Here is a 13,918-nt window from a genome sequence, read left to right on the forward strand (position 1 = left end):
ATTTGTGCACAAAAACACATATTCAATTTTTAAGCTGGATTAAAATTTCAAGGATAGAAGGAGATGTTGTGGAAGCACACGTACTTTTCATATAAAACTACTGATATTACTATAATTATTACTTTGCAATTATTGGCAGTTAAAAAAAAATGTGTATATAAATGAGGGAAAATACATTTTTCTGACTTTTGATTGAGCGGAAAATTAAAATAAAAAATATGTATTATAATTATATTAAATTAGGCATGATCAGCAAGATTAGTAAGTTATTAGGAATTTTCGTCTCTGCTTTACATTCAAAACTATTTATAAGTTGCAAACAGCCAAAATGTAAATTTATTGCTGACCTGACAATTTTATAAAAAAGCCATAGTTCAGCTCTCAAAACATAATTCCAGAGCGCCTAGGGACGACAATATATTTTAACCTGACTAATTGTAAAGTGTATTTTAATGCATCCGCCTGAGTTACTCCCGCCGCAATAATAATTTTGCCGCACACAGAGTGGTGCAAATTGATTTATTCCACTCAAATAGTCAATTATTGGGCCCAAACGGCAGTCGAGCGTCCCATAAGCGCATGGAAATTAATTTCAAAATTGTTGCCAAAAAGCCGGTCGGTCGATGTACTGCTGAGCAAATAACAATGTCCGGGGGCACGCGTGTGTCGGCTGTAATTTTTTCGCGTATAATTCATAGTGTTGTACGCTTTTTGCGAGGCGGTCGCTCGCACACGGCAATAAAAGGGCCACTTGTTGTGTTTGAGTAGCCATAAAAGAGTATCATTTTCATCTGCGCGAGCTGCTGGTTATCCCCGACTGGACCAATTTCCACGCCTTGCACGCGGCGGACATGCGAGGAAATGGCTCCTTCAGAATTTCCTCAAAGTGCTTCTTCCACGAGCCGAAATACTAGAGCAGCTTGCGGGAATCGATATTTTTATCGCCGCTATACTTGGCACTGTCTGCTGAATTTTTTATCGTCAGTGTCAATTATTCAAGAAATGTTTGCTCGCTGCGAAACTTCCGCTGGCTTTTTGCGAGTCGTCGTCGCAGTTGCGGAATGAGATTCTACTTTGTGCATGATCTGCTCACGCACGCTCTATAGTGAGGAGGAAAGTGAACGTTTTCCCTCGGCGCACGCACGCCGAAATCCACGTCTGCGTTGTTTTTGTGTTTGCTCCGGATAGAACTTTGTTGAATCAAGACCGTGTTTTTGCACGGGTGAGATTTTGAGCCAGACATGAAAAGTTCAAACATTACCTTTAATTTTTAAATTATATGGGTGAAGTGTTCAGTAATTTTAAACAAATATTTTGATGAGAGATTCAAGGATGATGTTGGTTTTTGGTTTTTCAAAAGTTTTAGAATATTAAATGAGTCAAAAACCCAAAACTTTCATGAAGTATTTAGACCCGGGAATTATAGGGCAAAATGTGAGATTTGAAGCTCACCTGACAAAAATGCATAATATAACCTGATATCTTTTTCTTGACAATGCAAGACTAATTCACACGAAACTGAACTGAGGTTATATTTTTGCTTCAACTATGGGCATTTCTTTGGTGTCCAAAAATTTATTCAAGGGGTATTATATCCACTCAAAAGGTAAAGTAAATCATGTACAAAACAGTAAAATAATTCTGAATTTGTATGTCGTCATTATTGCCGTCTCTTTTAACGTAATTTTTTTCATAGTCTATTTTAGAGGAAAAGATAAATAAAAATAATTTATGAAAGAACTAGCATAAAAATTTTCTAAATTTTTCACTTCTATAAAGGTCCATAAATTTCGCGCGCCTCTCTCATCTCCCAAATGTGTCAGCGGCACGAGGCGTGAAAAAGGAAGAGCGTGGGCAAATGAGCACGGGCTCAAATTCAAATACTCGTCGTCGGAAAGGAGATTGTCCTTTGATAAAGTGGGTGACTGCGCTCGGCTTCACTCTATACCGCCCAGTCAGTCACAGGTCGTAATTCACTCCGCTCACACGAGCAAGTTTTTCGCGTCAAGCGCTCGAACGCCCACCGACATTGCACGCAGATTTTTTTTTTAAATTACCAGCGGTACATGTGAAAAGTTTTCGCCGTAGGTGATTTTCCCATATTATTCGCGCCCTCGCATTTCTCGGCGTGCCAGTGACCAGCATCGGCCCCTGGGAAATGCAGCCTACGTACTTACGGCAAGCTCCTCATGCACCTCTCCGCGCGAGAAGTGAAATGCTTTGGATGGGAAACGAGGCCAGCCGCGCTCAACAAGCGGGATATATAAACTCTAACGGCGGCGTAATGGCATAATAGAGGTGCAGAAAATTCCCTGGGGCAAAGTTGCATTTATGGTTAGGTGCTGGGCAACGCTGGAGAGAAACGAGATCGAAAAAGAGCAGAGAGGGGTAGATACGTGTGGAGGTCAATGGGTCGCAGCGTACTTGACAGAGTTGCTCCATTGTGGGACGTACAATTGAATGAACGCATACATACTTAAGTTGCATTGTGCAAAAGCATTCTGTAAAAGTTAATACGTACTGGAAACTGACTTTGCTTTTGTAATTAATGCTACGCCTTTTCGGGTCACAAATAAAAAACCGTATAATCATCGTTTTTATGAATAAAAGAAAAGAAAATTTGCTAACTTCATTTTGAAGATAATAGATAATTAAATACACTTAATTTCTCCACAAAATAACTTTTAATATCTAATTGAATAAAATTCATATTTTTATTTTTTACGAATGGCATTGTTTGTTTCAGGTGCTCGGAGTGTACCTGGTATGGAGAAGCGGGCTCGCGGGGGCGGGGGGCAAGGGGGCGCCCAACAAGGCTAGCCACAACACCGGCATGCGAGTCTACGTCGACTTCACATTCACACTGCTCAACAGAGACCACTTCAGCGTCAACGAGGCGTTCAGTGGAAAACAGGTTGGAGTTTTAGAGCTTTTAACGAGCCCCATTTTGAAACATATTTTCAACCAGGTCAAGTTCACCTGCGACTGTCCAGCACAGGGCAACCGCAACTACATCCCGGTGACGGACCTGCGCACGCGCAATTTCACAGACGAGAACGGCGAGTTTCAATTGGAGCTCACGATGGGCAACGTGCGTACCGTGTTCGACTCTGAGCTGCGCATCACGCCGCAAAGCACGTCCACCTCCAAGCAACAACGCAGACAGCAGCTGCGTCTGGAAACCCAGTATTTTTCGTTTGGGGGCTTTGACTGGAACGTCTCATTAGAACGAGAGGTAAAAAATCAATATAAATTTGAAAAATTTTGGTGCAAGAATATTTTTTATATTTCTCTAAAAATGCTTTAAAAAATACTGCTACTTAAAATTTCAATTAGTTAAATATAAAAACTATATATTTTTTTATTATTCTTACTTTAATTTTAACTAGCAATAAAATCCAATTAAACGGTTAATAGACAGAAATTATTGTTGATTATTGTGATAAAATTAAAACATTTAAAAATTGCCATTTTTTTATTATGATGATTTAAATAAAACAAAATGATGTACATTTGTTAAGAGCTTTAAAGGCAGGATTGATTTGAATAAACGAGAAAATTTAAGATAATACAAAAAATGATTTGATTTCAGGAGGAGGACGGCGCGTGCGTGTTGCAGTTGAACCGGTTGACTGGATTCGACCATCGGTGTCACGTGCGGTATTTAGTGGTTTTGGGCGAGGGCGAAAGGCGCATAGACTCGGGCCTTATCGACGACATCAGCGACGCAGAGGGCCGTGTTAGGGGTTGGTGTCCGGGGGTGACGGTGTCCGATGTGATGAGAAAAGGGACGGTCCGCCTGCACCTGGAGATGTTGTTGGCAAACAGCCTGAGTGACGTGTCCGTGTCAACACCACCTATCAGTGTTGGCACTGCCCAGGTGAAACTTTTTCAATATTAATTTTTGGCTTATTTTTATTTTTATTTAAGCTTTCATAAAGCAATTTTTGCCAGTTATTTGATACATGAGTTAAAATCTAGTAAAAGCGACCAACAAGTCTGTGGACGCAAATTAAGACCATTAAAAGTTTATTAGTGTGTAGTGAACTGCTCGTAAGTACTTATTTCAACGTGCAGGTGGTTGCGCAGACCGCCCCTGCGCAGTGCTTTGACAAGGACAAACAGCAGTGGCTAGTGACGTCAGACTTGCATGGGGACACCTTGCGCTTCCACATTGTCTTCAAGGACATCCACAATGTGCCTCGCAACCATCTCAGGTTTGTAGCTTTTTTAATTTTTGGTGAAGTCAAAGCTGCAGTCATTTTTTTTAATATACTGAATTTTACAAGTCCTTCAGGAATAATTTTTACGCCATTGGTTGGAAATTTAATAGTGAAAATCCGATCAAAGTTTTGCGAAAGTTCCACTCTTGAACACGGTGGTCCCAAAGGCATTATAGCTTTGTTCCAGTAATGCGGGTAAATTTGGAATTTTGATTGGCCTCGAGGGACGTGAGCGGCCGTCACACTGGAGTGCCCTTTGTTCCTCAAAATGCTTGGCAAACTTAAACAGAAACGAACAATACCTGCCTGACCTGCAGATATTGAGGGAAAGATAGGGGCAGCATTTGCATTGAACTGTGCAAGATATTGAGCCCTCGGGTACCAAAGAGAGATTTTTCTTTTCAACTTCCTTCTTTTATTGGAAATTCCTTTTGCAACCTTTGCAGCGACGGCTCGTTTCTGTAATAAAAAAGCGAGGAAAATAGGACAAGGGGAAAATAAAAAGCCACGGGAAAGGAATTTTTATCAATATGCACATTACGCTTGTAGTATCGGCGTAATTTAAAGGGACACTGTGCATTAGAAAAATTCCGAGCTTGCCGTTGATATGCTTGCAAATGAATGCCAATTTGTTGAGAACGTTTTTGCAGCAGAATTTATCTGACCCGCAGGTACGTGAGTTGGAGTTCGTACATTATGCGCTTCCCGCCAGACGACTCGTCGCCGCCTGAGCCTGTGGCTTTGGAAGGCTCGCCCTTCAGTCACTACTACGCCCAGGACACCAGCGATGAAGGCATCATGATGGAAACCGATGTGCCCGTCAAGGAGGTAAGTCTAATGACTTTTTAAACGTACCTTAAGCCGCGCTCTGGTTTCAGCCCTCTTACTTTTAAAGCTGCTCCCGGGATTAATTTTTAATGCATTTTTATTGCTGCTTTTCATGCAAATTAAGCAAGAACTTCAGAGCTCAAGATTTGGGCTTTTGTTCTAATACCTGAGGAGGATTTGAGGTGAAAGTTTTTAACGCTTCTTGAATTATTTAAAGAAAGTTATATAATTAGGAATGCATATTGAAAATATTCCAAGGTGGGTTTTATTTTGACAAAAAAAAATCAGATTTTTTTAATTACATTTTTTATTTCAAGAAATTGTAAATGTATTATCAGCATTTTAATTTAAAAATTGTTATCAAAATGTTACCAAATATTAAAACGTTAAAATTTATAACAAAGCCTTCATATAAATATGTATGAGTATATATCATCGTTAACCATTGTCATCTTGCGGGACGCGAAACACATGACCAAATAATACCATCGTTGTAGCCAACGTTGTCTTCTCCAGCTGAATGCGCTTTGTATGGGATTATTTTGAGTTGTGGAGCTGAGCTTTGTGTTTCGTAGCGTGCGGTATTGATCTTGGCGGCGACTCTGCTTGAAAGTATGTGAGCACACGAGAGTACATGCAGTCATTTCCATGCAGCAACAGGTCACATATATTCTGCCATTCGTACTTACAAAACAAGTTCATGTATGTACCTATATGCACTTCACCGTGCATCACAATAGGGTTGCAGCTCAAACATCGCCCTGCCTGCTGCTGCTTTCTCATTTAGTACATTCCAAGCACCAACCACTCCTATACGCTTCAACTTTTGAACAAAAGGGTGTGGAAAATGCGCCATCAACACAATAGTGACTTGATTGATCTTATTTTGCTCTTTTTGCATAAAAGAAAGAAGAAAATAAATTAATAATGTAGCATTTGATATACCTTTTAAAAATTCACAAAGGATAAAACTTGTTTTGTTCGCACGAAACGTTGAAAAAGACTCATTAAAAAGTTTTAAAACACATTTCAGCTGGGAAAAAGTTGCCACTGAACTTTTTTTTTATCTATCGAGCTCTTTTAAAAATGTTACAATGCACACAGTTTGAAGACAAAAAAAATAATTTTTTATTTCTTTTATCAAATTTTGCGCTGCCGGCGTCACTTTGCGGCGAAGTAAGGGAAAAATGCAATCTCGATTAAGAATGAGCGAGCGCGTCCCATAAAAATCGCAATACAGGAGCGGCCCCGGGGAAAATGAGTTGCGCCGAACGTTCTGTCTGTAAAAGCCCTTCATACAAATTTTCCATTCAACTGAACAAAGGGCTGCGTTGGCCTGCACACTCAGTGCAGACTTGGACAAAAAATCTGATAAAAAAGTTTACCCGTCCACGAACGCCCACGGGCAGATAGTTATGCATTCCGCGCGCCTCATAGGCCGTGCGGGACTGCATAGTTTGCCATCTGGCAGGCGCTCGGGGCCTGCGTGACTCGCTTCCATAACTCACTCAGCGGTGCATCCGAAGTCGCGCAAAACTCGCTTGAACAAACACTTTGAGCACCAGCAATTTCGTTTTCGAATCGGGCCGTAACCTGCCATCGCCGGAGCCGTTCAAGCGTGTTTTATTGCGGCCGTGTATTACGGTACAATCGTGCATGAACTTATATCAAGATGATTGCACCAGAATGCGGAAATTCTAAGCACGTAGAGGTAGAGTCATTTTCTGGTTTGATTTGTGGATTGAGTAAATTACTAGAATTAAAGATCAAACTCACTTAAAACTTGTTATGTACAACTAAAGTTCTATTTTGTTCAAAAATAAATTAAAATACTAACTTTAAATAATAATTAAGAGTTGGAAATTTGTACGAGGTATTGAAAAAAAATTCATAAAAATAAGTTTTTTCTGTGTAAAAGATGATTAAAATTTGCATATAACGATAATTTTCAATATCTTTTAATTCTCACTCAGATTTTGTTTGATGCTGATATGTTTCCATAAAATTATTGCCAGAAAATATAATTTGATATACTTTTTAAGAGATATTATAGCTTTTAATTTGTAAAATAAATTTCTTTTTAATACCTGGAAACAGATTAAATATTTGAGGGAAAATTTTAAACAGCCACTTTGGCTATTTTGTGAGCTCAAAGTCAATTCATTTCAAATGGCAGATCGTTAGCTCAAAATTCTCTTCATTGTTTTTGCAGAAATATTGTGCCTAGTGTATCGCAATTTGTCAGAGTGACCGTGAAAACGGCACCTGTCCAAAAGCACCATCAATCACCGTCGTATCAGCCTTTGCTCTCAACAACCCCGTGGGAAATCTGAAAAAGCGAATTTGTAAAAAGAAAGCACCGGCAAAACGCCTTCTGTTTTCATCGAATCGGATTGACTGGCGTGGTTCTCAGGAGCAAAAACTACCTGATCTCATCGTGGCGGCAAAAGAAATGGGCGGCGAGAAGATATCTGGCATTTGATTTATTTTCCAAGCGAGTTTGGACCGCCGGCTTTGCTAGGTCGATGTAGATAGAAAGGGAAGAAGTGCGAAACTGGTCCAGAGGGAGTCGTTGCTGCAACAGCCTCTTTATCTGGCTGCCTCCTACTCTCTCACACAAAGTCACTACCTGGCGGCAAAGATTTTAATCAGACTCGAGGGTGGCCCCGAAATTTGCGAGAGCTCCTCGTTCAAGAGGCCGCCGACGTGCTCTTCGACGAGAGCTGCTGACGCTCACCGCTTGCTGATCAAACGGTCTTGACAGGATAAAGTTATACGGAGTTTGATGGGAATTAACACAATTCAGCACCGCGTCTAGAGCTGGTTCGGAGCACGTCCTTCAAAAACTCCTTCCTTTTCTATGCAAATTAAAACTCAAACTTGATGTGATAGATTTTGTTATTAAAATCGAGTTATATAATTAATGATAAAAGGTTTGATCAATAATTCGGGAAATTATTTCCATCAGAAAAAGATTGATGGCTGTGAGAATTTGTATCATGAAGTAAAAAGTTTATTTTTTTAACACTGATATCCATGAATATTATTTCATCAATTGCGTTATAAAATCCATCATCATTTTTGACGCTGCATTATATCAAACGTTTTAATATTTCATGACAAACAAGAGTATGTACATGATAAACCCTCTCCATAGTAATTTTACAAACACCGACGTCCATTGTAATTTTTAATTAAATTTTCCTCCGTGCACGCAGGAAGGCAAATTTATTAACCACATTTAGCGCGTGCGGGTAAACATAATCTGCCTTCCTCTGGCTTAAAAAATTACCTTCCCATGCGATTTTCCGCATTAACTGTTTGTATAGCATAAAACGTAAAAACTGGCAAGCTATTTTGAAAATTCGGTGGTGTACGAAATTTTAATTATGGGGGCAAAAAGCAGTGCTTTCTCTTCCCTGCAACTTATTTCCCAGGCGCCGCGAGGTGATATCTTTATTTTTAGAGCAGCCTTATTTATAGCCGCCAGTGAGCATTGAGAAGCGGCTTTATTTTATCGCGGGCGCAGGTGCCTGGGGGCTAATTTGCGTGCAAGGGAGACAACGAGGCACACACGGTTGCTGGTTTTCGTAGTTTAATTATTCACTTTGAGAAAAAGTGGCGGCACGTCTGCAGTCTCATTACTCATTTACTGGCTTCTCTTTGCGGCGCACGCTCGTGATAAATTGTATTGGGCAGAAACTACTTTCGTGGAATTTTATCTGTTGGGAATATTGCTGCTGCGGCAAACTGTGTTATTGTTGTTTACTTCTTGTTCACCGAAAGAACTTTTTACACTCTGTGGGCGAAAGAACACGGAAGCCGCAAGCAGCGATCATTTGCCTCTCAATTTTCCTCTCTTGAAAATATTTTCTTATAAAAACGATGAACATAATAAAATAAATAATTTAATTATTCATTTAATTTGAAAATTCTTAAAAATGATAGAGAATAGAAAATCAAATATCTTTATTTTGTATTTTTAATTAGAATTTTTATGTGAAATAATTTATCTAAAACTTAACTTTTCCAACAATAGCCAGGGGTTTACCGTTATTTATCACTTCTAGACTATTAACAACTTTGACAATGTGTCCCGTCACTCAACCCATCGTTTATTTCCCAAGTTTGGATTAGTTTTGACAACCTCCTCATATTTTCCAGATGCGAGTTCCAGACTGCGAGTACTTCAGCGACAGGTCGCAGGTGCGTTTGCAAATCGAGTGGGAAGATTCGTACCTGCTCTTCCAGGCGACCTATCACAAGTACGATGACGTCACCCGAGTGCACAATTACCAGATGAGGTGGGTATAGGCACAAAATACTGCACGTATCGAGAGCCAAGTTTATTAATGATCAGCTTTATTGTGACCCGAGACACGCAATCTCAATTTCAGATAGGCATGACGTCTCATTTATAACTTGGCGCGCACGCAAATTCATAGAGCTAGCGACGGAACTATAATTTCATCGGTACACTGCGCTGCAAAAGTTTAATCTGCAATTTCCGATGGTTTTATTGCCGGTTTAAGCTTTCTAGTCTGACTGCAGAGATGGTTGATTATTATAAATATAGAGCTTGGAACTGAATCGATTTTCCGATGGAAAGTAACACCGGCCATAATTACACCAGCTTGATTTATGTAATATGCCTGGTATCATAAATCTAGTTTATTATTTGTTTAGTTTGAAAATAGTAGCAACAGTTTAAGCTGAATTCTATTCAGTCTAATCAAAACCAAAGGGAATACGTTTTATTTTTGCAGCAACGTTTTCCAAAAACTAATTATTATTACATACTTCCATATTCAGCTCTCCCAAAATTGCCTTTTTGCGAAAAATTTCCTCGTACATATTTGCAATTAACTCAGCTTGTCTTGAGGCGGAATGATGATCACGTTTCTAAGTCGCTCTTCGCAAAATTTCGCTCCTGAAAATTATCACATGCGTATAAATTATTTGGCCGGGAAAATGACAACGTTCTCTCTGCCACTCAAATCCACATCTCTCTGCGCTCCCCGTTTTGAATTATTGTTGTTTGAGATAGACGCGGAGTCAAAAAGACGCGCCCACACACAGCTCGCAGTTATAATAACACACCGCAGCTCGCGGAGCAATAATAATGAATCACGAGCGAGAGAGAAAGCGCGGAAGGGCTTTTGAGCCGCTCTGCCAGCCAAATTAATAGTCAGCGGCGAAACAAAGATGACTCCTCAAAGCCCTGTCATGGCGAATTCTGGATTTTGATGAAAATCGTGCGTGCTGGGCTTGATTATACTGTATTGAACACGAAAAATTATACATGAATATTTATAAAGCAACCATGATCAACTCTGAAACGATTCTTTAAGGGTCAGGCCGAGACAGTCTCGAAATGCTGTACGAATGTTTTAATTCTCGCAATTCCATCCATTCCATATTTTTTAATTTATCTAGATCGTCAGATTACAAATTGGGTATCAAAAAAACTATTGGAAAGAGTTAAAAGAAATGAAATAAAATTTAGTTTCTGGGTTGGTTTCACTACCTCTTCACATTTCAAGTTTCATGTATTTCTAATTTTAATTTTTTTGATGTAGGTAATAATTATGGATTTATCAGGATTTATTAATATTTATTAATTTAATTGTAAACTTTTAATTCCAGACGCGAGATCAACGCATTACAAGCAGAGAACTACAGCTTAGAGAGACAGCTTTTCAGCTACCAGAAAAGCATAGCGTACGCTCACTCGCGAGGTCAGTACTCGGCCGAAAACACCCCCGTCGGGGGCGGCACCCCTGATGTCGCCCCTTACCGGCACCACGGCGGGTCCTTCAGGCACAGCAGCGCAGGCGCCGCGCCCAAGCACGGACACCACTACCACCCCAATCACCATCCTGCAGCCAGCAGGTGAGACTCTTGGCTAATCTTTTATGCAGATGCGCGCGTTATTTGCAAAATAAAACGAGGCCTTTATTCCTCTCATTCACTCTATTCACTTGCAAATTTTCGCTTGTTCCATCCTTTCAAAAGGCAACGAGAGCGAAATCACAAATGATGAGAACTTTTTTAATCCCTCGCATTGTGTTCCGATTTTCACATTTCCTCGGCTCGACTGTTTTGTTGATGATTTTTTTTTTTATTGTTAAATTTCAACCGTTGACATGCCTCATTGGAATTTCTGTCGAACACGGCTTTCTTCCAATTATGGAAATTCGATAATCGCGCTGATGCGAAAATTCGCCTCAGCCGCTCAGTGTGACGTAAAACCTCATAATCACATTCCTGCTCTGAGAGTTGAGTAATAAATCGACGGCACGTCTTTTTCCGCCCGAAAAATGCTCAACCGACGAGTTCTCTTTTTGGTTGCTGCCAGGGAAAGGCTTCTGATAAAACGCTGGTTGAAACACGGCCCTGCTTTAAGCCGAGAGTTTTTGTGCGAGGTTTTCTCATTTGCGAGAGAGAGCCCCGCTCTTGACTGCAAGTCGCAATCGATTGGGTCAGGGCAGCATTAGGGCTGCTGGAATAAATTCCACCAAAGCCCGAGATAAAATTCATTTCTGCCGTGATCTCGCTCACTGGCCAAATTATCCCCTCCACGGACCGAGAGGAGCAATCAAGAGCAATGCCAACTCGGGAGGATTCTTTGCTGATTGAGGAATACACTGTGCTGATAGGGATTGGAGACGGGCACGGGCGCCAGAAATAAAGGAAATCAGAACCGCTATACTGACGTCGGGTTTTATGATTGCATTGCACGGCCGCTTAACGACTTAGCTGATTCACTACCGTGTTAACATTGAACCTGTTGAGGGTTAGATGAAAAATTTGTTTAATGTAAATATATAAAAAAAATTATTTTCATCTGACCATTACGATCATTATTTCACAAATAATTTGTTCCAGTTTTTTTAACTATCTTCAAACTGTGAAAAAAAATCATTGATCTTAACTTTAACTACCTCTAATTTTTTTAAATAACTTTTTATCATCAGAAGAAAATTAAAAAGCTGATTTTTTTATTGGAACACTTAAAATTATAATTTTACTTTTTGATTAATTAAACGTCTTATCAATTTAGCCTTGTCATACAATAGGGACTTGCCAACGCGCTCTTTGTAATTTTATTTTCTGTAATTTTCTAACGTGAATGCGTGTTTCAGACACCGGGCGAGCACCGGCGGCCTGGAAGTGGAGCCGACGGGTCAGTCAAGCCAGCTGGCGGCCAAGAGCCCCAACACATCTCCGAGACACCATCACAGAAGCAAAAGTCCTCATTTAAGACCTGGTGAGTGCACAGAGGTGGATTTGATGGATGGGGATGGATCCGCTGCAGGGTTGCTCAGACGTAAAATTAAAGTTGGCACTTGAGTGAGGCCTCGGGCGGCGCGGCCCACCTAGTTCGCGGGGACAAGTTATTTCTGCTGGCAAAAAAGTGCGCGTGGGCTTAAAAATCTAATAATGTTCCATCTTCACAATTCATCTTTGTGACAGGCTGAGTAAATTTTTCTCTGTGTCAGAGTAAAGCAGCTTCCGAAAAGGAAAAAGAAAAATCTTTTAAGAGCACGCAGAAACATCAATTTTCGTTAGCCCTTCCATACATATTTATCAAGCCAAACCGAATCAGCTGAAAGTAAGTTGACTTTTGTCTTCTATAGATTCATACGGTATTTAAAAGACACTCACAGATAAGTAAAAGAAAATACCAATATAAATAAGAATTTTAAATGTTTAGATTAAAAACCATTTTTGACGTATAAAATTAAATTTTGAAGATCCATCCTTGTCGTAAATATTTTGATGCCAAAATTAGCCCGCACAATGCCGGTGAGTGGCTCTTGAGTCTCGATTGATCGCCAATGGAAACGAGAGAGGACTCTTCATTTAAGCAGCCGCCTACCCTCTTGCCACTACTGTATAATTCATAGCCCACGCAACACGCCGCTGTTTACTCAGCGCCCGGCGGTTTTTTCTTATTGTACATTCTGGTAATACACGATAAAGAAAAAACACCCGAGTGCATCTCGGGGAGTTGCAACGGCGGCATTTGAGCTTTCGCGACCTTTTCGCCCAAAAGTCACGTGAGGGGTCTTAAAGTGCGATGTGCTGGGCCCATCATTAAAGCGGCAGTCGAGTGGGAAAAAGTCACCCCGGCTCGATGAACGCGGCCTCAACCACCTCCATCAGTCACTGCCCGCAGTCACGTCAGATGCTATCAGTCGCTATGGGCACACACCTGAAATTCATTAGGGGTGTGTGCGTATTAGGGGTGGGTATAAGGGTGAAAAAGCGAACTAACACATTGGTGAGGGAGGCCGCTGCCCCATTTCGCACCGAATAACTCTTGGTTTCGAGGCAGAGAGGCTGAAATATTAACCAAAACGGACCAGACGCTCGCTCCTAGGCTCACTTGCTTATCCGACATAATCCGCTAGATAATACTTGTTAATGGATAGCCCGAAGCAGTCGCCAGCTGCTCCAAATGATAAATTTTCAACGACCTGCGCGAGAGCTATATTTTGCTCTGATTCCGTGCATTTGCAATTTTTTTGCGCCGACCCTCGTGGAATATAGAGGTAATCTGGAATGTTTTTCCCTCTTTTTGCCTCCGGTTTTCGCCCTCTCTATGCTAAACCCATTCGAATCAATAAAAGCCTCTTCTGCAAATTCCAGCAGAGTGACGTTCTAGTCTCTCTTGAATCGCAAAAAAAGCACATCGCGCCTTCTGTGTAATAACGGACACTTTGCTGGCGTGACGTGCGCTTTGAATAATGCACATTTCCCAGAGGCATCGAGCAAGGTGCATTTTAAAACAGCGTTGTGTCGCCGACGGCGCAGCAAGCGATTGGAATCTATTTCCAATATTGTAAAGGCAGGGAGAGATA

The 13,918-nt window shown here is 40.7% G+C and overlaps 1 protein-coding gene across 2 annotated transcripts in view; it reads left to right on the top strand.

Annotated features, from left to right (window-relative positions):
• The window catches only part of LOC132197751 (uncharacterized), a 64,895-nt gene that overhangs the window by 46,009 nt on the left and 4,968 nt on the right, over nucleotides 1-13,918 (top strand). Inside the window, exons 3-10 of one of the 2 annotated variants that reach the window (XM_059621272.1) lie at nucleotides 2,747-2,914; nucleotides 2,969-3,235; nucleotides 3,593-3,880; nucleotides 4,078-4,217; nucleotides 4,895-5,051; nucleotides 9,216-9,355; nucleotides 10,698-10,943; nucleotides 12,197-12,321. In XM_059621272.1, the coding sequence (XP_059477255.1) occupies nucleotides 2,747-2,914; nucleotides 2,969-3,235; nucleotides 3,593-3,880; nucleotides 4,078-4,217; nucleotides 4,895-5,051; nucleotides 9,216-9,355; nucleotides 10,698-10,943; nucleotides 12,197-12,321 (1,531 nt within the window). The remainder of the gene's footprint in view (nucleotides 1-2,746; nucleotides 2,915-2,968; nucleotides 3,236-3,592; nucleotides 3,881-4,077; nucleotides 4,218-4,894; nucleotides 5,052-9,215; nucleotides 9,356-10,697; nucleotides 10,944-12,196; nucleotides 12,322-13,918) is intronic. The other variant, XM_059621273.1, reaches the window with a different exon arrangement.

The sequence above is a fragment of the Neocloeon triangulifer genome, unplaced genomic scaffold, assembly GCF_031216515.1.
Source record: "Neocloeon triangulifer isolate White Clay Creek 2 clone unplaced genomic scaffold, ASM3121651v1 ptg000012l, whole genome shotgun sequence".
Classification (NCBI taxonomy): Eukaryota; Metazoa; Arthropoda; class Insecta; order Ephemeroptera; family Baetidae; genus Neocloeon; species Neocloeon triangulifer.